Source organism: Cervus canadensis, chromosome 15, assembly GCF_019320065.1.
Source record: "Cervus canadensis isolate Bull #8, Minnesota chromosome 15, ASM1932006v1, whole genome shotgun sequence".
Lineage (NCBI taxonomy): Eukaryota > Metazoa > Chordata > Mammalia > Artiodactyla > Cervidae > Cervus > Cervus canadensis.
In genome coordinates, this window is record NC_057400.1 from 49,750,635 (window position 1) to 49,769,689 (window position 19,055).

At 35.0% G+C, this 19,055-nt stretch overlaps 1 protein-coding gene across 1 annotated transcript in view; it reads left to right on the forward strand.

The window, feature by feature from the left end:
• Positions 1-19,055, forward strand: part of UBR3 (ubiquitin protein ligase E3 component n-recognin 3) — a 155,498-nt gene that overhangs the window by 94,323 nt on the left and 42,120 nt on the right. Inside the window, exons 24-27 of the mRNA XM_043487759.1 lie at positions 3,822-3,955; positions 8,839-8,949; positions 13,103-13,303; positions 15,195-15,331. Coding sequence (XP_043343694.1) covers positions 3,822-3,955; positions 8,839-8,949; positions 13,103-13,303; positions 15,195-15,331 — 583 coding nt within the window. The remainder of the gene's footprint in view (positions 1-3,821; positions 3,956-8,838; positions 8,950-13,102; positions 13,304-15,194; positions 15,332-19,055) is intronic.

Consider the following 19,055-nt stretch of genomic DNA (forward strand, 5'->3'; position numbering starts at 1 on the left):
TACTATAATTAAAAGGAAATGTGTTCGAATACTAACTAATTTCACAGCTGCTTATCTTTTTCTACTGTTTTAAAGAATTCAGTTTATTAGATTGTTGCCACTTAACTTGTCCCTCTATAACTTCTTCACCGAATACTGTATAATCATCAACTTAATGTTTTCTTTTATTCATTCATTCATGTCACATATATTTATTGATCATCGCTATTACAATAAGAAGCAAAACAAAATAATATCTCTGCCCCAGTGAAGCTTCTGTTATTATTTTGGACTGTTATTTGTTCATTGTTTTATATTTTTAAAGGTACTTTGACTTGTTACTTCATTTAATTCCCTTTTAGCAATTTTTTGCACTAAACTTGTTAATATTAGATAATTCTACTGTTCCACAGCTCTTTTGTCATTTCAGGATATGAGGAAAAATATAAGAAACTAGCATTAAAAGCTATTAAATCTCAAGAGTTATTTTAACTGGGAATTGTAGCAGGGAAAATCTCTGGCTGTTTCCTTTCTTTCTGAGCCTCACCACCCTCTGACATCCTCTCACCTTTTACCCCTCTTTACTTTTTCCTAACTTCTGAATTCTTTATTTATTTTGATTTGTCTCTTCTCTTTTTCTTTTATCTTTGAATATGGAAAATTTTAACTATGTGGTGATGTAAAGAGACTAGTAAAATGTACCTCCATGTCCCCATCAATCTCTAATTTCTAATGTCCCCATCAATCTCTAACAGTGATTAACTTGTGACTAATTTTTCCTCCTAGAATTATTTGGAAACAGATTCCAGACATCATTTTATTTCATCTATAAACATTTCACCATATCTGCTGAATAGAAAAGACTTATTTTTTTAAAGACTTATTTTTTAAAACCACAATCACTCCTGAGTAACTTAGTTCTTCAATATCATCAAATATCTAGTCAGAGTTCAGATTTCCCCAACTGTTTCTTATTTATTTTATTTTATTTTTTTATTTGTAGTTGTAGAGACTGCTTATAGTCTTTTAATTAATAGAATCCCTTCTTATCTTTTCCTGTGCCTATCATCGCCCCCACCCCAAATGCACTTTGCTATTTGAAGAAATTGGGTCATTGAACATGTTTTTTATTAGTACCTGTAATTGAAGGATAGTTGATTTACAATGTTATGTTAATTTCAGCTGTACAGCAAAATGGTTCAGTTATACACACACACATATATATACACACACACATTCTTTTTTTAAAAAATATTCTTTCTGTTATGATTTATCATGGGATATTGAATATATAGTTCTTTGTGCTGATACAGTAGGATCTTGTTGTTTATCCATTCTATATATAAAAGCTCGTATCTGCTAACCCCAGCCTCCCACTGCAGCCCTCCTTCATCTCTCTCTCCCTTGGCAGCCACCAGTCTGTTCTGTTTCTCTTTCATAGATAGGTTCATTTGTGTCATATTTTAGATTCCACATATAAGTAATATCATATGGTATTTGTCTTTCTGACGTGCTTTACTTAGTATAATAATCTCTGATTGCATCCATGTTGCTGTAAATGGCATTATTTTGTTCTTTTTTATGACTGAGTAGTATTCCTTTGTATATATGTACCACATCTTATTATCCATTCATGTGTCGATGAACATGTAGGTTGCTCCTGCATCTTGGCTATTGTGAATACTGCTACTATGAACATAGGGGTGCATGGTATCTTTTTGAATTATAGTTTTGTCTGTATATATGTCCAGGAATGGGATTGCTGGATCATATTGTAATTCTACTTTTAGTTTTCTGAGGACCTTCATAATGTTTTCCACAGTGATTATAGCAGTATAACTATACTATGTATAGCAGTATACCAGTAACTATATATAGCACTATACCACCAACCTTGTAGGAGAGTTCCCTTTTCTCCACACCCTTTCCAGCATTTGTTATTTGTAGACTTTTTAATGATGGCCATTCTGACTGGTTTGAGATGGTACCTCACTGCAATTTTGATTTGCATTTCTCTAATAGTTAGGGATCTTGAGCATCTTTTCATGTGCCTGTTGGCCATTTGCATGTCTTTGAATAAATGTCTATTTCAGTCTTCTGCCATTTAAAGAATTAAGACTGTTCCTCCTTAGATTTGTCCAAAAGGAAAAAAAAAAAGTGAAAAGAGAGAAGGGAACACCTCTTAACTCATTCTCTGAGGTCAGCACTATGTTGATACCAAAGCCAGATAAGGACATCAAAAGAAAAGAAAATGATAGACAAGTATCACTTATGAATAGAGATGTAAAAGTCCTTAACAAAATCCTAGCTAACCAAGTTCGGCAGTTTATTAAGAGGACTATACATCATGGCTAATTATATTTTAGTTTCTAGCATCTACTTGCTTTTGTCTATTCTTCCTGCTGCTGCTGCTGTTATAAATCTCCCCAGAACTTGGGGCTCACAGCTCTGTGCCTGATACTCCCTTCTCTAAGAATGACTTATTGAGTCTTAGAGTAATGTGTGGCACTGTATGCTTGTACCCCCACTTCCTTTTTATGTGGTCTGTGTTTTACAATGATAAAAATACCTCTTTTCCCAACTTTTCATTTCAACCAACTTTTATATCTACAGAAAAGTTGAGAACCCTTCACCTATACTCAATGATTGCTAGCATATTTCCATATTTATGTTTTCTTTCCCATACTTATCTATACACAGACGTATACACACTTGTCATAGGTAGACATCTTGGACATTTTTATCCCTAAATACTTTAGCATGTATCACCTAAGAATAAAGATACTCTTTTATACAACCTTAGTACCAATCATACTGAATAAATTTAATATGAATAAAATAAAATATTCTGTGTTCAGAGTCTCCCAATAATATTTTATATACCAGATATATATTTTTCTTGTTCCAAGAGCCAAGTAAAGATCATGTGTTGCAGTTAGTTGTCATTTCTTGTTAGTCTCCTTTAATCCAAAACAGCTTCTCCAGGCATTTAAAAAAATTTTGAAAAGTTCAAGTCTGTTCTGTAGACTGTCTCATTTTCTGGATTTATGTGATTGTTTCCCTGTTATTGGGCTGCCCTGGTGGCTTGAATGGTAAAGAATCTGCCTACAGTGTGGGAGACCTGGGTTCAATCCCTGGGTTGGGGAGATCCCCTGGAGAAGGGAACAGCTATCATCCACTCCAGTACTCTGGCCTGGAGAATTCCATGGACAAGTATAGTCCACGGGGTTGCAAAGAGTCAGACATGACTGAGTGACTTTCACTTTTGCTTTCCCTGTTATTAAAGTTAAACATTTTTGGCAATGGTAGTATTATGATGCTGTTCCTTTCCATTGCATCACATCAAGAGACTCATAGTGATTGTTCCATTATTGGTGATGTTAACCAAGTTTAATCACTTGGTTGGTTTTCTGTAGGATGATACTTTGAGAGTCTAACATTATACCCTTTTACTTCATGTTCCCTGCCTGAATCAGTGAACGTGTTATCTGTTATTGTCATTATTCTTGAATTTGACTAGTCAGAATTCCTTTAGGTCTCCGCTCAGAGCTTGAATACCTCTTTGCTCTTTATTCCACACAATTCCAGGCTCACTTTGCCCTTCTCGCCTCACTTTGCCCTTCTCGCCAACCCTGATGTTATTTTAAAAAATAAACATTCACATATTAAAAGTTTATTTACTCTGTAGAAGAAAATTAAGATATCACTTTTTTTAAAGTCTTTAAAAATATTGTAATAGTGAAAAAATTAAGAAGCTTATGGTAAATAACTTCTCTTTTCTTGGTGAATAAAGTCCATATGTTAGTTTTTTTAATGGGCTCTTATCTTTGTTGTTAATATAGTTTTGGGGCAGTGCCGTGACAATGTTGAGCCAAAAAAGCTGCCTATCTCTGAAGAGGAGCAAATATACCCCTGGGATACATGTGCAGCAGTTCATGACGTGAGGCTTTCATTATTACAACGTTATTTCAAGGATGTAAGTATTCTTTTTATTAAATGGTATTTTTGTCTATAAAATTGATGGATATTTCTCTCCAAAGTTTTATATTTTTCTTCAAACCAAGTATCTTTCTGACTTGGAATTTGGAAGTTTATTAGAAAAAAATTAGTATGTGGATAGTAATAAATAGAAGTCAGTTAACACATAAAAATTTCAGGTTTCAAATATTATGCCTTTGTTCTAAATGTTTATTATAAGATATACAAATTCAATTCAGTGGAATGATAAGTTTATATTATCATTTTATATACTTTTATATATTATCTTATATACTTTATAAAAACTTTTAGATGTGGCACTTAGCGTTTTATGAAGATTTTTGCTTCTGTCTTTTTCATTTAAAGATACACAATAAAGTTTCATAATGCTTTTGATGTGTAAAGTAGGGGCAGATTCATCATGGCTTCCACGATTTCTTGTCGTGAACTTGGTAGATTTTCCCCTGACTCTTTGTCCTTTGTGGCTCTAGCTCTCAGGTATTCATAAGTCTTAGATCAACTCAGTTGATTTAGTAGCAGCAACATTGTTAACTTCTTTGTAAAATTTTGATACTGTTTTTTAAATTTCCTGAGGGGTTATCAAATGGGGATTCCTTTCACCTGTTGTTGTTTGACTCTGCTGTATTTTGAGTTAAGTAACATCTGTTAATAACTTAAAATGCTTAAAATATAAAATGAAGCATTATTTTTAGTTATATATATACGTATATATAAATGTATATTAGTAGATTTCTAAATATGATTTCTAAATGTACATAATGTACTAAATTAAATGGAAGCAGCTAGTAGGATATATGGCAGACAGAATACTTATATAGAATATATATACTGATCTAATATATAATATATACACTGATCTAATGTGATAAGAATCAGAGTGTGGTTCAATAGTCTGGATTAAGGATGATTCCACTGGATTCTGGAGGAGATGGTAACTCTAGATAGGGAGGTATTGTGTAGAGTAGAAAGAGTTTCAGATGAGGTAAACTGGGGTTTCCTTCTGATTCTGCCATTTCTTAGCAATGTGAGCTTGACCAAACACTCTAAGTCTCAGTTACCTTACCTGTAAAATAGGGCTCATAATGGTCTTTCATGCAGTAACCCAAAAGATCATTTTACATGTTATAAAGGTCAGTATAAATGTAAAGTGGTATTTTTAATTTTCAAGTTACCTCTTTAGGAGGGCTCGTTAGGCCTTATTAAGCAGTTTGGGTTAGGTAATGAGGATAATGCTTCCATATATTTTCAGAGGCTTTAAAATGAAATCATTATTTGAAAATAAGAAGTCTTTATGTTTGTATATATACATGCATACATATGTGTATACGCAGACACATTTTCACTCTTTTTCTTTATTGTTTCTTCAGGTTTTCTGCAGCATGTGTATATATGTATATAGCTTTACTAATTGGAGACCAATTAATATCTTCATTTTGGAGAAAATTATGCTGAATTCTACTTTTGCAGAAATTTACTGCCAACTTTATTTAGTTTTTTTTTTTTTTCTCCTGATGTAATCCTGGTTTTAATGTCAGCATTTTGAATCACTTTAGAGTAAATGAGTAAAGATGAATCCTAAGGCCAAATGGAAAATAAAAATAATTTAGTCAGTCAATATATAACTCAGACCTAAGGACATAATAATTTGAGGGAAGGGGAGATCTAATAAAGGAGGGAAAAAGTAGCCTATCTCTTCTTGCAGTCAGAATAGCTATTCATTTCTATTCATAGCTAAGTAAGAAAACAAAAAACTTCTTTTTTAAAAAAAGTTCTGAATTGATCCTTGAACTGGACTGAATCTGTTCTGTTTTTGTGAGTTACTGTGAGGTTTTACTTCTACATAAGTACTTTTGTGTACTTCATAATGGCTATTTTACTTATAAATAGTGTGCTCCCTGGACCTCTGGAGGTTTAGGGTTATTTATTCTATTGGCTTTATAGTCCCTTCAGGGCTTCCCAGGTGGTTCAGTGATAAAGAATCCTGTCAATGCAGGAGAGGTGGGTTTGATCCCTGGGTCAGAAAGATCCCGTGGAAAATGAAATGGCAACCCACTCCAGTATTCTTGCCTGGGAAATCCCATAGACAGAGGAGCCTGGAGGGCTACAGTCCATGGGGTCGCAAGAGAATCATATGTGATTTAGTGACTAAACAACAACAGGTGTGAAGGTATGGAAGTCTCTCAGTCGTGTCCAACTCTTTGTGACCCCATGGACTGTGTAGCCCGCCAAGCTCCTCTGTCCATGGAATTCTCCAGGCAGGAATAGCTGGAGTGGGTTGCCATTCCCTTCTCCAGGGCATCTGACACATGCTTGGGTATTGTGGATGCTTACTGGATTTTGGTTTTGTAGCCAGACCACGTAGAGCAGAAGAGTTGTTATCAGTAGACACTGTTACTGATTATAGAATTAAATTGCATAAATTCTGCTCTCTTCATATCAAATGCATGGTTTTTATAAAGTTTACCTGTAGAATTTCAGTCATATAAGATAGTGTGTTTACTAGTGAAATTGTAAGTGTTACATATGAGAGCCATGACACTCATATCTAAATAGGGAAGGATGGAACCTGAGCTTTGGAGTCAGATCTGGGTTGAACTTGGGCTTTACCATTTTTAACTGAGAGCTCTTGGTCAGCTTTCTGTCCCTTTTTATTAAAAGAAATAAGACTGCTTACTGCATAAAGTTTTAATAAATATTGAGGTGAAGGTTCAGTGTTAAACAGTACAGAAATGGGCACATTGTTGAATGTAGGTCTTTCTGAAATGTAGGTCTCAGTAAATGATCTCTTGCTTTTTTTGACTCTAGCAAATTAAAAAAAGACATCTAACAGTTATATAGACAAATGACATACTATTTTCATTTTTAAAACTAATGGCTTATGTATTAAAAGGAAATATTAATTACATTTTATAGTACATTGTCAAAGAGAATAGCTTCTTTATTATCTGCCTACCAATCATTCTAAAATGATCTAATACCCAAATCTGCTTCTACTTAAAGTGGCTCCAAAACATAAAACAGAGATGAGCAGGTCTCCTGTTGTTTTTCTGATGTGTAGCAGTAGAAACCAGCTCACCTGCTGTGAGAATTTGATTTGTGCTGTTGCACATCTTCGAATCAGCTAGAAAGGCATTTTATACTGTGTAGTGCTTTTAACTTTCAGATGCTCACGAAGAGTCTTGATTTAATATTAGAATTTTGTTTACTGTTATTTAAAGATGGTTTGATCATCTAATAGGCTATTTTCCAACATAAAAGTAAAATTTAATAGTTTGCTCTGTTTTGATGGCTCTCAAATTTTTCATTGTGTGCTGTCGCTCATGTTAGACCTCATACCTAATGTTGCCCTGACTTGGCCATCTATTTGCTATAGACTCTAGAGGGCTTCCCTGGTGGCTCAGATGGTAAAAAATCAACCTGCAGTCCTTGGGTCAGGAAAATCCCCTGGAAAAGGGAATGGCTACCTACTCTAGTATTCTGGCCTGAAGAATTCCATGGACAGAGGAGCCTGGCAGTCCACAGTCCATGGGGTCGCAGAGTTGGACATGACTGAATGACTTTCACTTTGACTAGAGGGTAAACTCAAGATCAGGCTGAAATGCTGTTTGGCAGAGGCCAAATAAAAATTTAAAGAAACTTATTTTTAGGAGGAAAAGTCTAGACTGTTTATTAGGTTGAAGGGAAGGAATTAACAGAGAAGAAGTTTAAAGAGAAAGAGAAGATGAAAGCAATTAACTTTCAAAATGCATTTCCAAAGAGTATGTAGTTTGCTTATATAATCTGGGTTCCTTTTTGTATTGTTTGTTATATAAGACCCATATAAATGTTTAGGCACTTTTTTAATTCTCATGAGCAGATTTGTACTTTAGAAAGATGTGTGCAGGATGCATCATGGAGACCAGTTAAGAAAATTTATTTAAGAACTCTTTCCCCCACAACGGGTCACACAGGCTTGACTGTTACAGTGGGAATAAAGAGGGAGAGGCCAAAATCATGAATTATATAGGAGATAGATTTCATATAGTTTGGGAATTAATTCTGTGGTGTGAAGGAAAGGGTGTGATGTGAATAACTTTTAGCTTTCTGATTTGGTGACTAAACAGATGTAGAGTTTTTAAGCCAAGAGGAAGAGAAAGATTCATAGAGAAAATGAACATTTTTGACACATTGGTTTTATTTTATCTGAGGGACCTCAAATTGAAGATTTCTGGTTGCCAACTGAGTACTTGTATCTGGCATGCAGGCAAGAGACCCAACTTGGGGAATAGTTGAATATACTGATTAAGTTCACTCAGGGAGAATAGTTTTAATAAGAGAAAAGCATTAGTAATTGAACCTTGAGGAATTTAAATATTGAAGGAAAAAAAAATAAATAAATAAATATTGAAGGGGCAGACGAAGGAAAAAAAAGTCTTAAAAGGAGGCTTAAACCAAATGGTTAAAGAGACAGGAGAGAAACCAAAAGAGAGTGGCATTAAGGAAACAAGAGGGAAGTACGCATTTGAAGAAGGCAGATGTTAAGGTTAGATGTCACAGAGAAATCCAGTACCATGTAGAACAGGTGAAATAATCAGTAGCAGTATATTTTATTATATTTTATGAGGTAGAGAAAGGTTGATTCACAATTTTTCTCTTTTATTACAAGTATAATTACTTGGAAGCTAAAACTGTCTTCCAGATTTAAAGATATTGCCTCAGGATTGTCAAGTCAAGTCAGGTGTTCCTTTATATCACAGAAATACAAAGCCCACGTTAGTATAACAATATGAAATGATTGAGAGGTTTATGTAGATTTGTTTAGGTATGTTTCTGCTTCTTTAAAATTAATTATATTTTGTCCTTTTTTTTTTTTTTTTTAAGAGTTCTTGTCTCTTGGCAGTATCAATTGGCTGGGAAGGAGGTGTTTATGTACAAACCTGTGGCCACACATTACATATCGATTGCCATAAATCTTACATGGAATCATTACGGGTAAGTTGATTGAAACATGTTAAATAAAGATGTTTGTGTCTTTCAAGGTATTAAATATTTTTTACAGCTAATACATCCTAATTCATCTTGGGTGATTATGATTGCCATTTGAATTATTCAGCTTCACAGTTCCTTGACCTCTTCAACTTTAGGGATTTCATTTTTTTACTTCACATTGGCAACTGACTTCCGTGACTGTAATTTTAGATTTTGCTACTTTAGCACTAAAGTAGTAAGCTTTAATATCCTACCATACCATTATGGTAGAGCACTTGTCAAAGTCTCTATCTTTACTCTTATTAGTGTGTTTTGCTTCTGACCTCAACATCTCTAGTCCTTTGTTGTTCAGCTGCTAAGCTGTGTCCAACTCTTTGTGACCCCATGGACTGCAGCCTGCCCAGTCCTTCCCTGTCCTTCACCATCTCCTGGAGTTTGCTCAGATTCATGTCCACTGAGTTGGTGATACTATCTAACCACCTCATCCTCTGCTGCTCTCTTCTCCTTATACTTTCAGTCTTTCCCAGCATCAGGGTCTTTTCCAGTGAGGGGATCTCCTCACATCAGGTGGCCAAAATACTGGAGCTTCAGCTTCAGCATCAGTCCTTCCAATGAATATTCAGAGTTGACTTGCTTTAGGATTGACTTGGTTTGATCTCTTTCCAGTCCAAGGGACTCGCAAGAGTCTTCTCCAGTATCACAATTTGAAGGCATCTATTCTTTCCGCTCCTTGGTTTGCCTAGTACACTAGCATTTTCCTCACCTCATTTTCTTGTACTATTTGCATTGTGCTCTTAATACTAGTCATTTAATCCACCTCCTTTGACTTCATACCCAGGAAGCTGGCACTGTTAGAAAAATTGTAAAACTAAGCACTAGCACACATCTGTGATTTCTTAAAATAGAGGCTCATTTGGGGTCATGGACTGTGGATATTACTTATCAATTCATTTGCCTGTCTTTGATCAGTTCCCTCTCCTAGTCTCTTTAGCAACTATTCCAAACCCTTGCTTCCTCTATCCCAGACTGTGCCTAAATCCCAAGATGCCTTTCCCCTCATCAGAGTCTGTTTCTTCCTAACTTGAGAATTTTTAAAATGATAGATCATGGTGTGTGTTAGGATAGGAAAGGCCATATAAACTGAGGGAAAAGGGAGGGGCTAAAAGAGATAGGAGTTGACAGTCAAAATGTAAGGTGTTTGAATTTAATATTTTCTAATATGGACAGTTCTTTGTCCTTACAAGATAAGGGTGTGTCATGGTAACAGGTGCTAGGATAGAGTAGAGGTCAGAGCCATTGGAGTTGCTGACATCAGGTAGCTGACGAGGTCGTGTAACTATGTAAGATTGTTGTCTACATGCACATTGGAATTGTATAAGAGGATGGCAAAAGTTGGAGTAATGAAGAACACGAATCTAGTTACTGAAGTCTTCGGATATTAAGGGCAGTGAATGAGAGTAAAAAGGAAGGAAAAGGGGTGATCTCTTTAAATGACCTGAGCCGCACAGGGAATGCAAGAATATTGAACTTGAGCCAGCATTGGAGGTGAGAAGGATACTGATGTTTGAGGGATGTGAGAAAATGAGCACTGCCTTTTTGAGAGGGCTGCTGGGGGTGCTTTAGGAAGGAACCTAGTTTCAGTCAAGACTAGGATGAAGACCTAGCAGTTTAAAAAATTTTAGCTACAGAGAAGCTTATCAAAGAATGTCCTTCAATTACTAGTACTCTTGTTCCAAGCCTTTTAGTAACTCTTCTTGTATATCTTTAAAACTTACTTCACAAGTCTCCTCCTCTGGGAAGCCTTGTTTGTTTGATTTATCACACTGTTGTTTCTGTTTGCTTTTAAATTGTCAGTACCTTAAATGAAGATCTCTCTTAACTCTTTCTGCAGTAACGTGGCACGGCATTTGACACATGACAGGAGTTTAGTGTGTGCTTCTAGAACTGGATTTAAGATGTTTAAGGTCTTGAAGAAATGAATGTCACAAAGTAAAAAAGGTAGAATTCAGTTCTTTGGCCAAAGTATTTGAGATCCAAGATACAGTGAAATGAATAATAAGTTAAAGAGTTGGGAAGCCTAAATTCATTTGGACATTGTCATTAACTATCTTTGTGAAAGTCTTTCAGTTGTGTCCACCTCATTGCGACCGCATGGACTATACAGTCGCGGATTCTCCAGGCCAGAATACTAGAGTGGGTAGCCTATCCCTTCTCCAGGTGTTCTTCCCAACCCAGGAATCAAACTGGGGTTTCCTGCATTGCAGGCGGATTCTTTTACCAGCTGAGCTACCAGGGAAGCCCAAATATCTTTGTAACCGTGGGCAAATAAATTCATTTTTTTCTTTTTTGTGTCCATTTTTCTCATTATTTTCGTCTTGTTAGTAATAATGTTTATATTTTAGCATTCATGTATTTTTTTAGTACATTAAAAACATTTTGAGATTAGATCATTAGGTTAGTGGCAAAACAAGAGAGACTACTGGGGAAAAGAGTAAGATAGTGGTTAGAACTACACGATAGCAATGGCCTAAAAGAACAGAACAGATAAGGGTCGTGTCAGGCAAGAGAAGGGAACAAATGTAGCAGCCTCGATTACTTCCTTCATTCTGGTTGGCTAGCATATGTTGTAATCTCTCATGAGCAAGAGTTTCCTCCTGGGCATATTTGCATTATGTATCCTTGTTTCAACTAGTTTTTCTTCCCCCTCCTATCAGAAACATCTGAAGGGATGCTGAATTAATTCCCCTCCTTATCACTTTTCTGAGTATGCTAACTAAATCTTTTTCCTACCTGTTAAACCTAAATAAACCTAATGCATCAGGTCCAGTCAGTTTTGTTCAACTGTTAGACACATTAGAAGATATATCACATTTTTTTTTTAGACTTCAGTCAGTTCAGTCGCTCAGTCATATCCGACTCTTTGAAACCCCGTGGACTGCAGCACACCTGGCTTCCCTGTCCATCACCAACTCGTGAAGCCTGCTCAAGCTCATGTCTATCAAGTCGGTGATGCCATCCAACCATCTCACCCTCTGTCGTCCCCTTCTCCTCCCACCTTCAATCTTTCCCAGCTTCAGGGTCTTTTCAAATGAGTCAGTTCTTTGCATCAGGTGGCCCAAGTACTGGAGCTTCAGCTTTAGCATTAGTCCTTCCAATGAATATTCAGGACTGATTTCCTTTAGGATGTGCTGGTTGAATCTCCTTGCAGTTCAAGGGACTCTCAGGAGTCTTCTTCAACACCACAGTTCAAAAGCATCAATTCTTCGGCACTTAGTCTTCCTTATGGTCCAACTCTCACTTCCATACATGACTACTGGGAAAAAATAGGTTTGACTAGATGGCAAAGTAATATCTCTGCTTTTTAATAAGCTGTCTAGGTTGGTCATAGCTTTTCTCTCAAGGAGTAAGCATCTTTTAATTTCATGGCTGCAGTCACCATCTGCAGTGATTTTGGAGTCCAAAAAATAAAGTCTGTCACTGTTTCCATTGTTTCCCCATCTATTTGCCATGAAGTGATGTGACCAGATGCCATGATCTTAGTTTTCTGAATGTTAAGCTTTAAGCCAACTTTTTCAGTCTCCTCTTTCACTTTCATCAAGAGGCTCTTTAGCTCTTCACTTTCTGCCATAAGGGTGGTATCATCTGCATATCTGAGGTTATTGATATTTCTCCTGGCAGCCTTGATTCCAGCTTGTGCTTCATCCAGCCTGGTATTTTTAGACTTAAATACTCTCAAAAGCTTGTCCGTTCTGCTTCCAGTGGCTTGAGCACTGGGATAATCTTTCTAATAGTCACTTATAGATGATGAAAACAGGGCATGGTGTGAGTGGAAGGTGATTCACTTTAATGTGACCCGCTTTTGAGTTATTCTTTATCTTAAATTCACGTTTCACATTGATTACATCATTATTTGACTGTTTCCTCCTGAGAGAAAAGTAGGATACTTAAGCAGTTCGTTGGTGATGGCAAGTGTTGCATGATTGCTGTGATTTTAAGAAGTGATTTGATAAGCTCAAGTTAAGTGACTTAGTTTTTATGACATGCAGTAGAGATCTTTTTTGTATGGTTTATTTATTTACTCTAAAATGTAGAGATGTTGATTTTGTTTTCTGTAAAAGTATTCATCATATAACTGTATGTTTGTTTCATCTTTTAGAATGACCAGGTTCTTCAGGGCTTCTCAGTGGACAAAGGAGAATTCACGTGTCCTCTCTGTAGGCAGTTTGCTAACAGTGTTCTTCCTTGTTATCCTGGAAGCAATGTTGAAAACAACCTTTGGCAGCGTCCTAGTAACAAAAGCATACAGGATCTCATAAAGGAAGTGGAGGAGCTGCAAGGACGTCCGGGAGCTTTCCCAGTAAGCATCAGTGTAAGGCAGAAATATCCTGCTTAACTTAGCTCTGCTTTTCAGCTTTAATTTCTGTTCCGTTTCTAAGTTACTCTGGACCTTTATACATTTAGTAGAAATTGCTTTTAGAGGTTTTTCTTTTCCGTTGGTGGTTATTAAAAACAAAAATGAGAGCAGCAGAACAAATTATTGCTAAAGGCTATACTTTTCCTTAATATCAGTTTAGTTATAATTTTAGTATATGCCTTCCAGATCATGAAATTCTATAAGCTTATATATGGTTATGTTGAAATATTTAAAAATGAAGTTAAACCTTATATATATCTTGCAATGTAAAGCACAATCTAATCTTTTAAAAATAAGCCGATTAGGTATATTAGAATTAAGGTGATATATTTATACACACACACACACTTTGTGTGTAAGTATAGATTTACACACACACTTGTGTATTAGAGAGGTCAAATATTGTGTATATGATTGAAGCATCTCCCATAAGTCAGTCTGTTTTACTGTGAAATTTGGTATGAGTGAACCCATCTTTTATCTCTTCCAGTAGGCTTTACTTTTTTGATTTAAATTCTCAAATATTTCACTTTTATCACAGATCTATGTTGTGATACCTGAGAGAAGTGAGAGCTATGCACAGTAAATGGAGTAAATTTGTGAAACCTATGAATATCTGACTTATTAAACAAATTCATATTTCAAAGCTACTCAGAAAGATCCATCTCCTTTTCTCAATTGAAGACTTAAGATTTGTGTCTGTGTGGTTTTTTCTTTTTTCTTTTGTAAATCCAAATTTTTATGTGTTTAAAATATGCTTAAAGTAAGGGACATTAGTGTTAGTCCTGAAAAAAATGTGCTTAAATGAAAGATTTTTTATAAGCATGGAAACTGTTCTATGGTTCAGTTCAGTTCAGTCACTCAGTTGTGTCCGACTCTTTGCAACCCCATGGACTGCAGCACTCCAGGCCTCCTGTCCTTCACCAACTCCCAGAGCTTACTCAAACTCATGTCCATTGAGTCGGTGATGCCATCCAACCATCTCATCCTCTGTCGTCCCCTTCTCCTCCCACCTTCAATCTTTCCCAGCATCAGGGTCTTTTCAAATGAATCAGTTCGTTGCATCAGGTGGCCAAAGGATTGGAGTTTCAGCATCAGTCCTTCCAATGAATATTCAGGACTGATTTCCTTTAGGATGTGCTGGTTGAATCTCCTTGCAGTCCAAGGGACTCTCAAGAGTCTTCTCCAATACCACAGTTCAAAAGCATCAATTCTTTGGCACTCAGCTTTTTTTATAGTCCAACTCTCACATCCATACATGACTACTGGAAAAACCATAGGTTTGACTAGATGGACTTTTGTTGGCAAAGTAATGTCTCTGCTTTTTAATAAGCTGTCTAGGTTGGTCATAACTTTTCTCTCAAGGAGTAAGCATCTTTTAATTTCATGGCTGCAGTCACCATCTGCAGTGATTTTGGAGCCCAAAAAAATAAAGTCAGTCACTGTTTCCACTGTTTCCCCATCTGTTTGCCATGAAGTGATGTTTCCTGATGCCATGATCTTAGTTTTCTGGATGTTGAGCTTTAAGCCAACTTTTTCACTTTCCTCTTTCACTTTCATTGAGACTCTTTAGTTCTTTGCTTTCTGTTCTGTGGTTGGATAACAATATAAAATTAGGATAAAATGTCTCTAAGATAAGAGAAAATATTTCTTGATCTATTTTATTTTGGTATACTAAATTTATTTTTAGCTGATAGCTAATGTATATCTGTTTTGATTTTTAAACCTTAATTTCATAGTGTGCTTAAATGATAAACACTATAGTGTTAGACTATTATTAGAGAAAATGAACATACATAAACTTTTTATATATGTTTGTGTTTTTGTTTTACAGTCAGAAACCAACTTAAGTAAAGAAATGGAATCTGTAATGAAAGATATAAAAAATACCACTCAGAAGAAATATAGAGATTATAGCAAGACTCCAGGCTCACCAGATAATGATTTTCTCTTTATGTATTCTGTTGCTAGGTAGGTATATATGGTATATACTTTTATATTTACTTAGTAATAATAGCTGATTTTATTGTTTTGTCATTCATATTTATATGAAGAAAGGTTGCATATTTTTAATGTGGTTGACATTATGGCTAGTTTTAGAACCTCCTAGGAAGTCTATAAAAGTGCAGTTTTCATTTCCTTAGGTGTTTTTATTTTAATAAAATATTGGTTTAAGTGTTATTAATCATCATAGGGTATGTGAGGAAAAGTATATTATTCACATTTGGGGACAGATATCTCCCTCAAAGCATGTTAGTATTATATATGAAGTATGTTGTTAAGAAATCACTGTTCAAGTCCTGTCAAAAAGCAATAATACTAATAACTGAAGCATTATAATATGTTAAGTACTTTTAATTTCTAAAAAAAGAAGTAAGAACAGTAAGAAGAAATTATTTTGTTTGTTTTAAGCTTGTGAAAGATCTAGTAATGTTCTGGAAGACTATAGGTTGTTTAGAAAGTCAGATAAAGGAGAGGAAACTCTTGTTTCCTGATCTCTTGATCAGACATGTTCTAAATCTCTATGAGTAGCTACCAGAGACTCAAGGAAATGGAGGTAAATACTTCTGATCCTTCAGATTAGGTAGAAATAGTCTAATTGATCGAGTAGGTGTTCAGTACCTAAAAAGTAATTCTAAATAGGAATTTTAAAAAACTTAGTTGAATGAAAATAGAGACACATTAAAAAATAATAGGAGAGAAGCAAGTACAGTTAGGAACTTGTAAGCACATTCTTCTGGATCTGATATTGTCCACCCTTGAATATCTCTAGAGGCATACTTGGTATTTTGCCGAAGTAATATTGTAATAGGTAAGATTTAGAGAAGCAATATGATTTGAAGTCATGCAACAAATTAGTGGTAGAGTAGGACTAGAACTCAGGGATAGTGTTCTTTCAGTTACTGTTCTTTTTGCTTTCCTTTGTTCAGCTTGTGTAAGTCATATATACATGCAGTTCATCATGGCCATTCTCTCTGCTCCATTCCTAAGTAGAGGGTAAGGAAAGAGTGAATGGTTTCTGTACTCTTTTGAACCTAGGAAAAATGGAACCAGATTTAAGAAAATTGCAACAAGTGAGTTAGACCTCAAGATAAGGAAACCTTAGTTTTTGGTCTAAGAATGCAAATATTGGACAGGGATTGATATAAAGGGATCTAATGGTTTGGGAAGTAACTTTCTAGTCTGCCATTCTTAAGCTGTTGTTGGTATTTATCCAGAATGCTTTCAGGAGAGATATAACAGTTAATCTAACATTTTGTCTCTGAAGGGTTACCAATTGCATACTTGCAATAAAGTATACTTTATGGGAAAACTAAATTGAATGTAATTTAATTTTGCCACGTTTCAAGGTTTTATAAAACTCTTCTCTATGATATTGTAGTAATAATGTCGTAGAAGATTGGGATGGATGTAGACTTTATGCTCTCTATATATCTATATGTGTATACATATAAACATACAGAAATATTTATTTACTTGTGTATTCATGCCTTTGATTTTATCAGGACTGATCTTAAAAGAAAATCGTGGTTCAGCAGGAATGATCTGTATGTGGAATTTTGCCATATTATGATAAATCAAATAACTTGATTTAAATTAATTTGGTAGAAATTTTGGAATTCCTGTTTCTTGGTTTTAAATATATCAAGTATTTATAGAATATATTTATATAATTTTTAATAGAAATATTTAGAAAGCTTACTGTGATAATGGGAGACTTTTGGAATCAACATATTTTTGTTTTTCTTTTTTATATAGAAGCAGGGACAGATATCAAATGTTGTTTCCTAAGGCTACATGTAGAGAAATGTAGAAAATATACTCTCCTATCTCCCCTTCCTTCTCTGATCCTTAGTGATAAACTCTAAAGCAACAATATAGTGATTCCAAAAGTGAAAGTATATAACCTTTAAAAACTTTATCCTTTGGTTAAAATTACCCAGGACATTGTAGTGTTCTCACAGTGAGATTGCATGCCTTCTCTAAGTTTTACTTAATCATTAAAAAGAAACAGATAAAACAAAGTGACTGAAAAATTAACAAAAACATGAACTGAAGGAACAAAGCATGTTGTATTCTATTTGAATAAGATGTAGCTTTTTCAAGGTAGTAAACCAGATCTTTACAGTTATCTTCTGCCTAGTGTATAATCTTGGTTCATTAAATACTTATGATTATAGATTATGATCATTTTTATGCCTAAAAGGTAAGCATTGAAATATTTAGCAGGTTTAAAATAGTTTAAAAAAATGTTTAGAAATAAAATTAATTTCAGTTATTTAACTTTTTAATTAAATGTTGTGATTCTTAGAAATGTATAGTCATTGTATACGTGTATAGTGTTAAGTGTTAGTCGCTCAGTCATGCCCGACTCTTTGTGACTGCATGGACTGCAACCCACCAGGCTTCTCTGTCCTTGAGGTACTGGATACTGGATACTGTCCAAGGATACTGGAGTGGGTTGCCATTTCCTTCTCCAGGGGATCTTCTAACCCAGGGATCGAACCCGGGTCTCCTGCACTGCAGGCAGATTCTTTACCAACTGAGCTACAAGGGAAGCCCATATAGTGTATAGTGTGAATGTATTTGTTTTTGACATTTGTAGTTTGAATGAGATACTACCCTAGTTTTCCAGAACTCAATTTCTTCTATCTATATAAGTAATTTTGTTTGCTCTTTGTGGAGCTTAAAGTTTTTGATGTTTAGAAACAAAATATTTCTAGTAACTAGCATGTAACTAGTTACTAGCAGGTAATTAGCATGTAAAGCCTTTTCTTTTAATAATTGTTTTCAAGCTTTTTTTTGGTAGGATAATATGTTTCTGTTTGTTTTTAATTTTGTTTGCATGGTGAAGCCTTGGAAGATTTTCTGAGGGCAGCAGAGAAGAAATTGTTGGAATGGTCTCTTTTTGTTGAATTGAAATTAGTCAAAATTACTGTATTCAAATTTTAGTGTATTTCTAAGAGCATTTTGTTGCAGTTATCAGTCATTCAGATGGATTATGGAAAGTTAATTTTGGGGAAGAAAGCTTTCTCCATTTCAGTGTCAATTTATTATTTCATTATTGAAACAATGAATCACACTAATTTGAGTAATTGATTTTTCTAAAGATTTTGGACCCAAAGTTATACATAGCTTAGAGTTATTAATGAGTAGTACTTAGCTTGTATATAGTGAGAAACATGCAAAGAAGGTGATATATGAGTAACTGCAATGTAGATGGAGAGATATCTTTAAGATTTGAGTGGATAAACTGTTCAGTAGAGTGAATGCACCTTGCTTTATACATTGGTTGCATTGTAAGTTTAAACTTTATAAACTAATTATATTTGAAATAAAAAGAATGATTACTAAAACACCAAATTGTGAATGCTTTTTAATTTTTTAATTGGAAGCATTTTAAAAATTTTATTTTTCTTGGAGTATAGTTGCTTTGCATTGTTGTTAGTTTCTGCTGTATAGCAAAGTGAATCGGCTATATGTTTACATATGTCCCCTCTCTTTTGGGTTTCCTCCCATGAATCCTTTTAAAACAAAAGGAAGGATCAACAAGATAGAGAATAAATTACGGAGACTAGAGAATCTTATCATTGGTTACATGTCAAAACAAAGTGAGGGTCAGTTCCTGGGAATTTTCTGAACACTTTCCTAGGTACCCTCAGGGATTTAGGAGCTGTATTTGAAATGGCTCCTG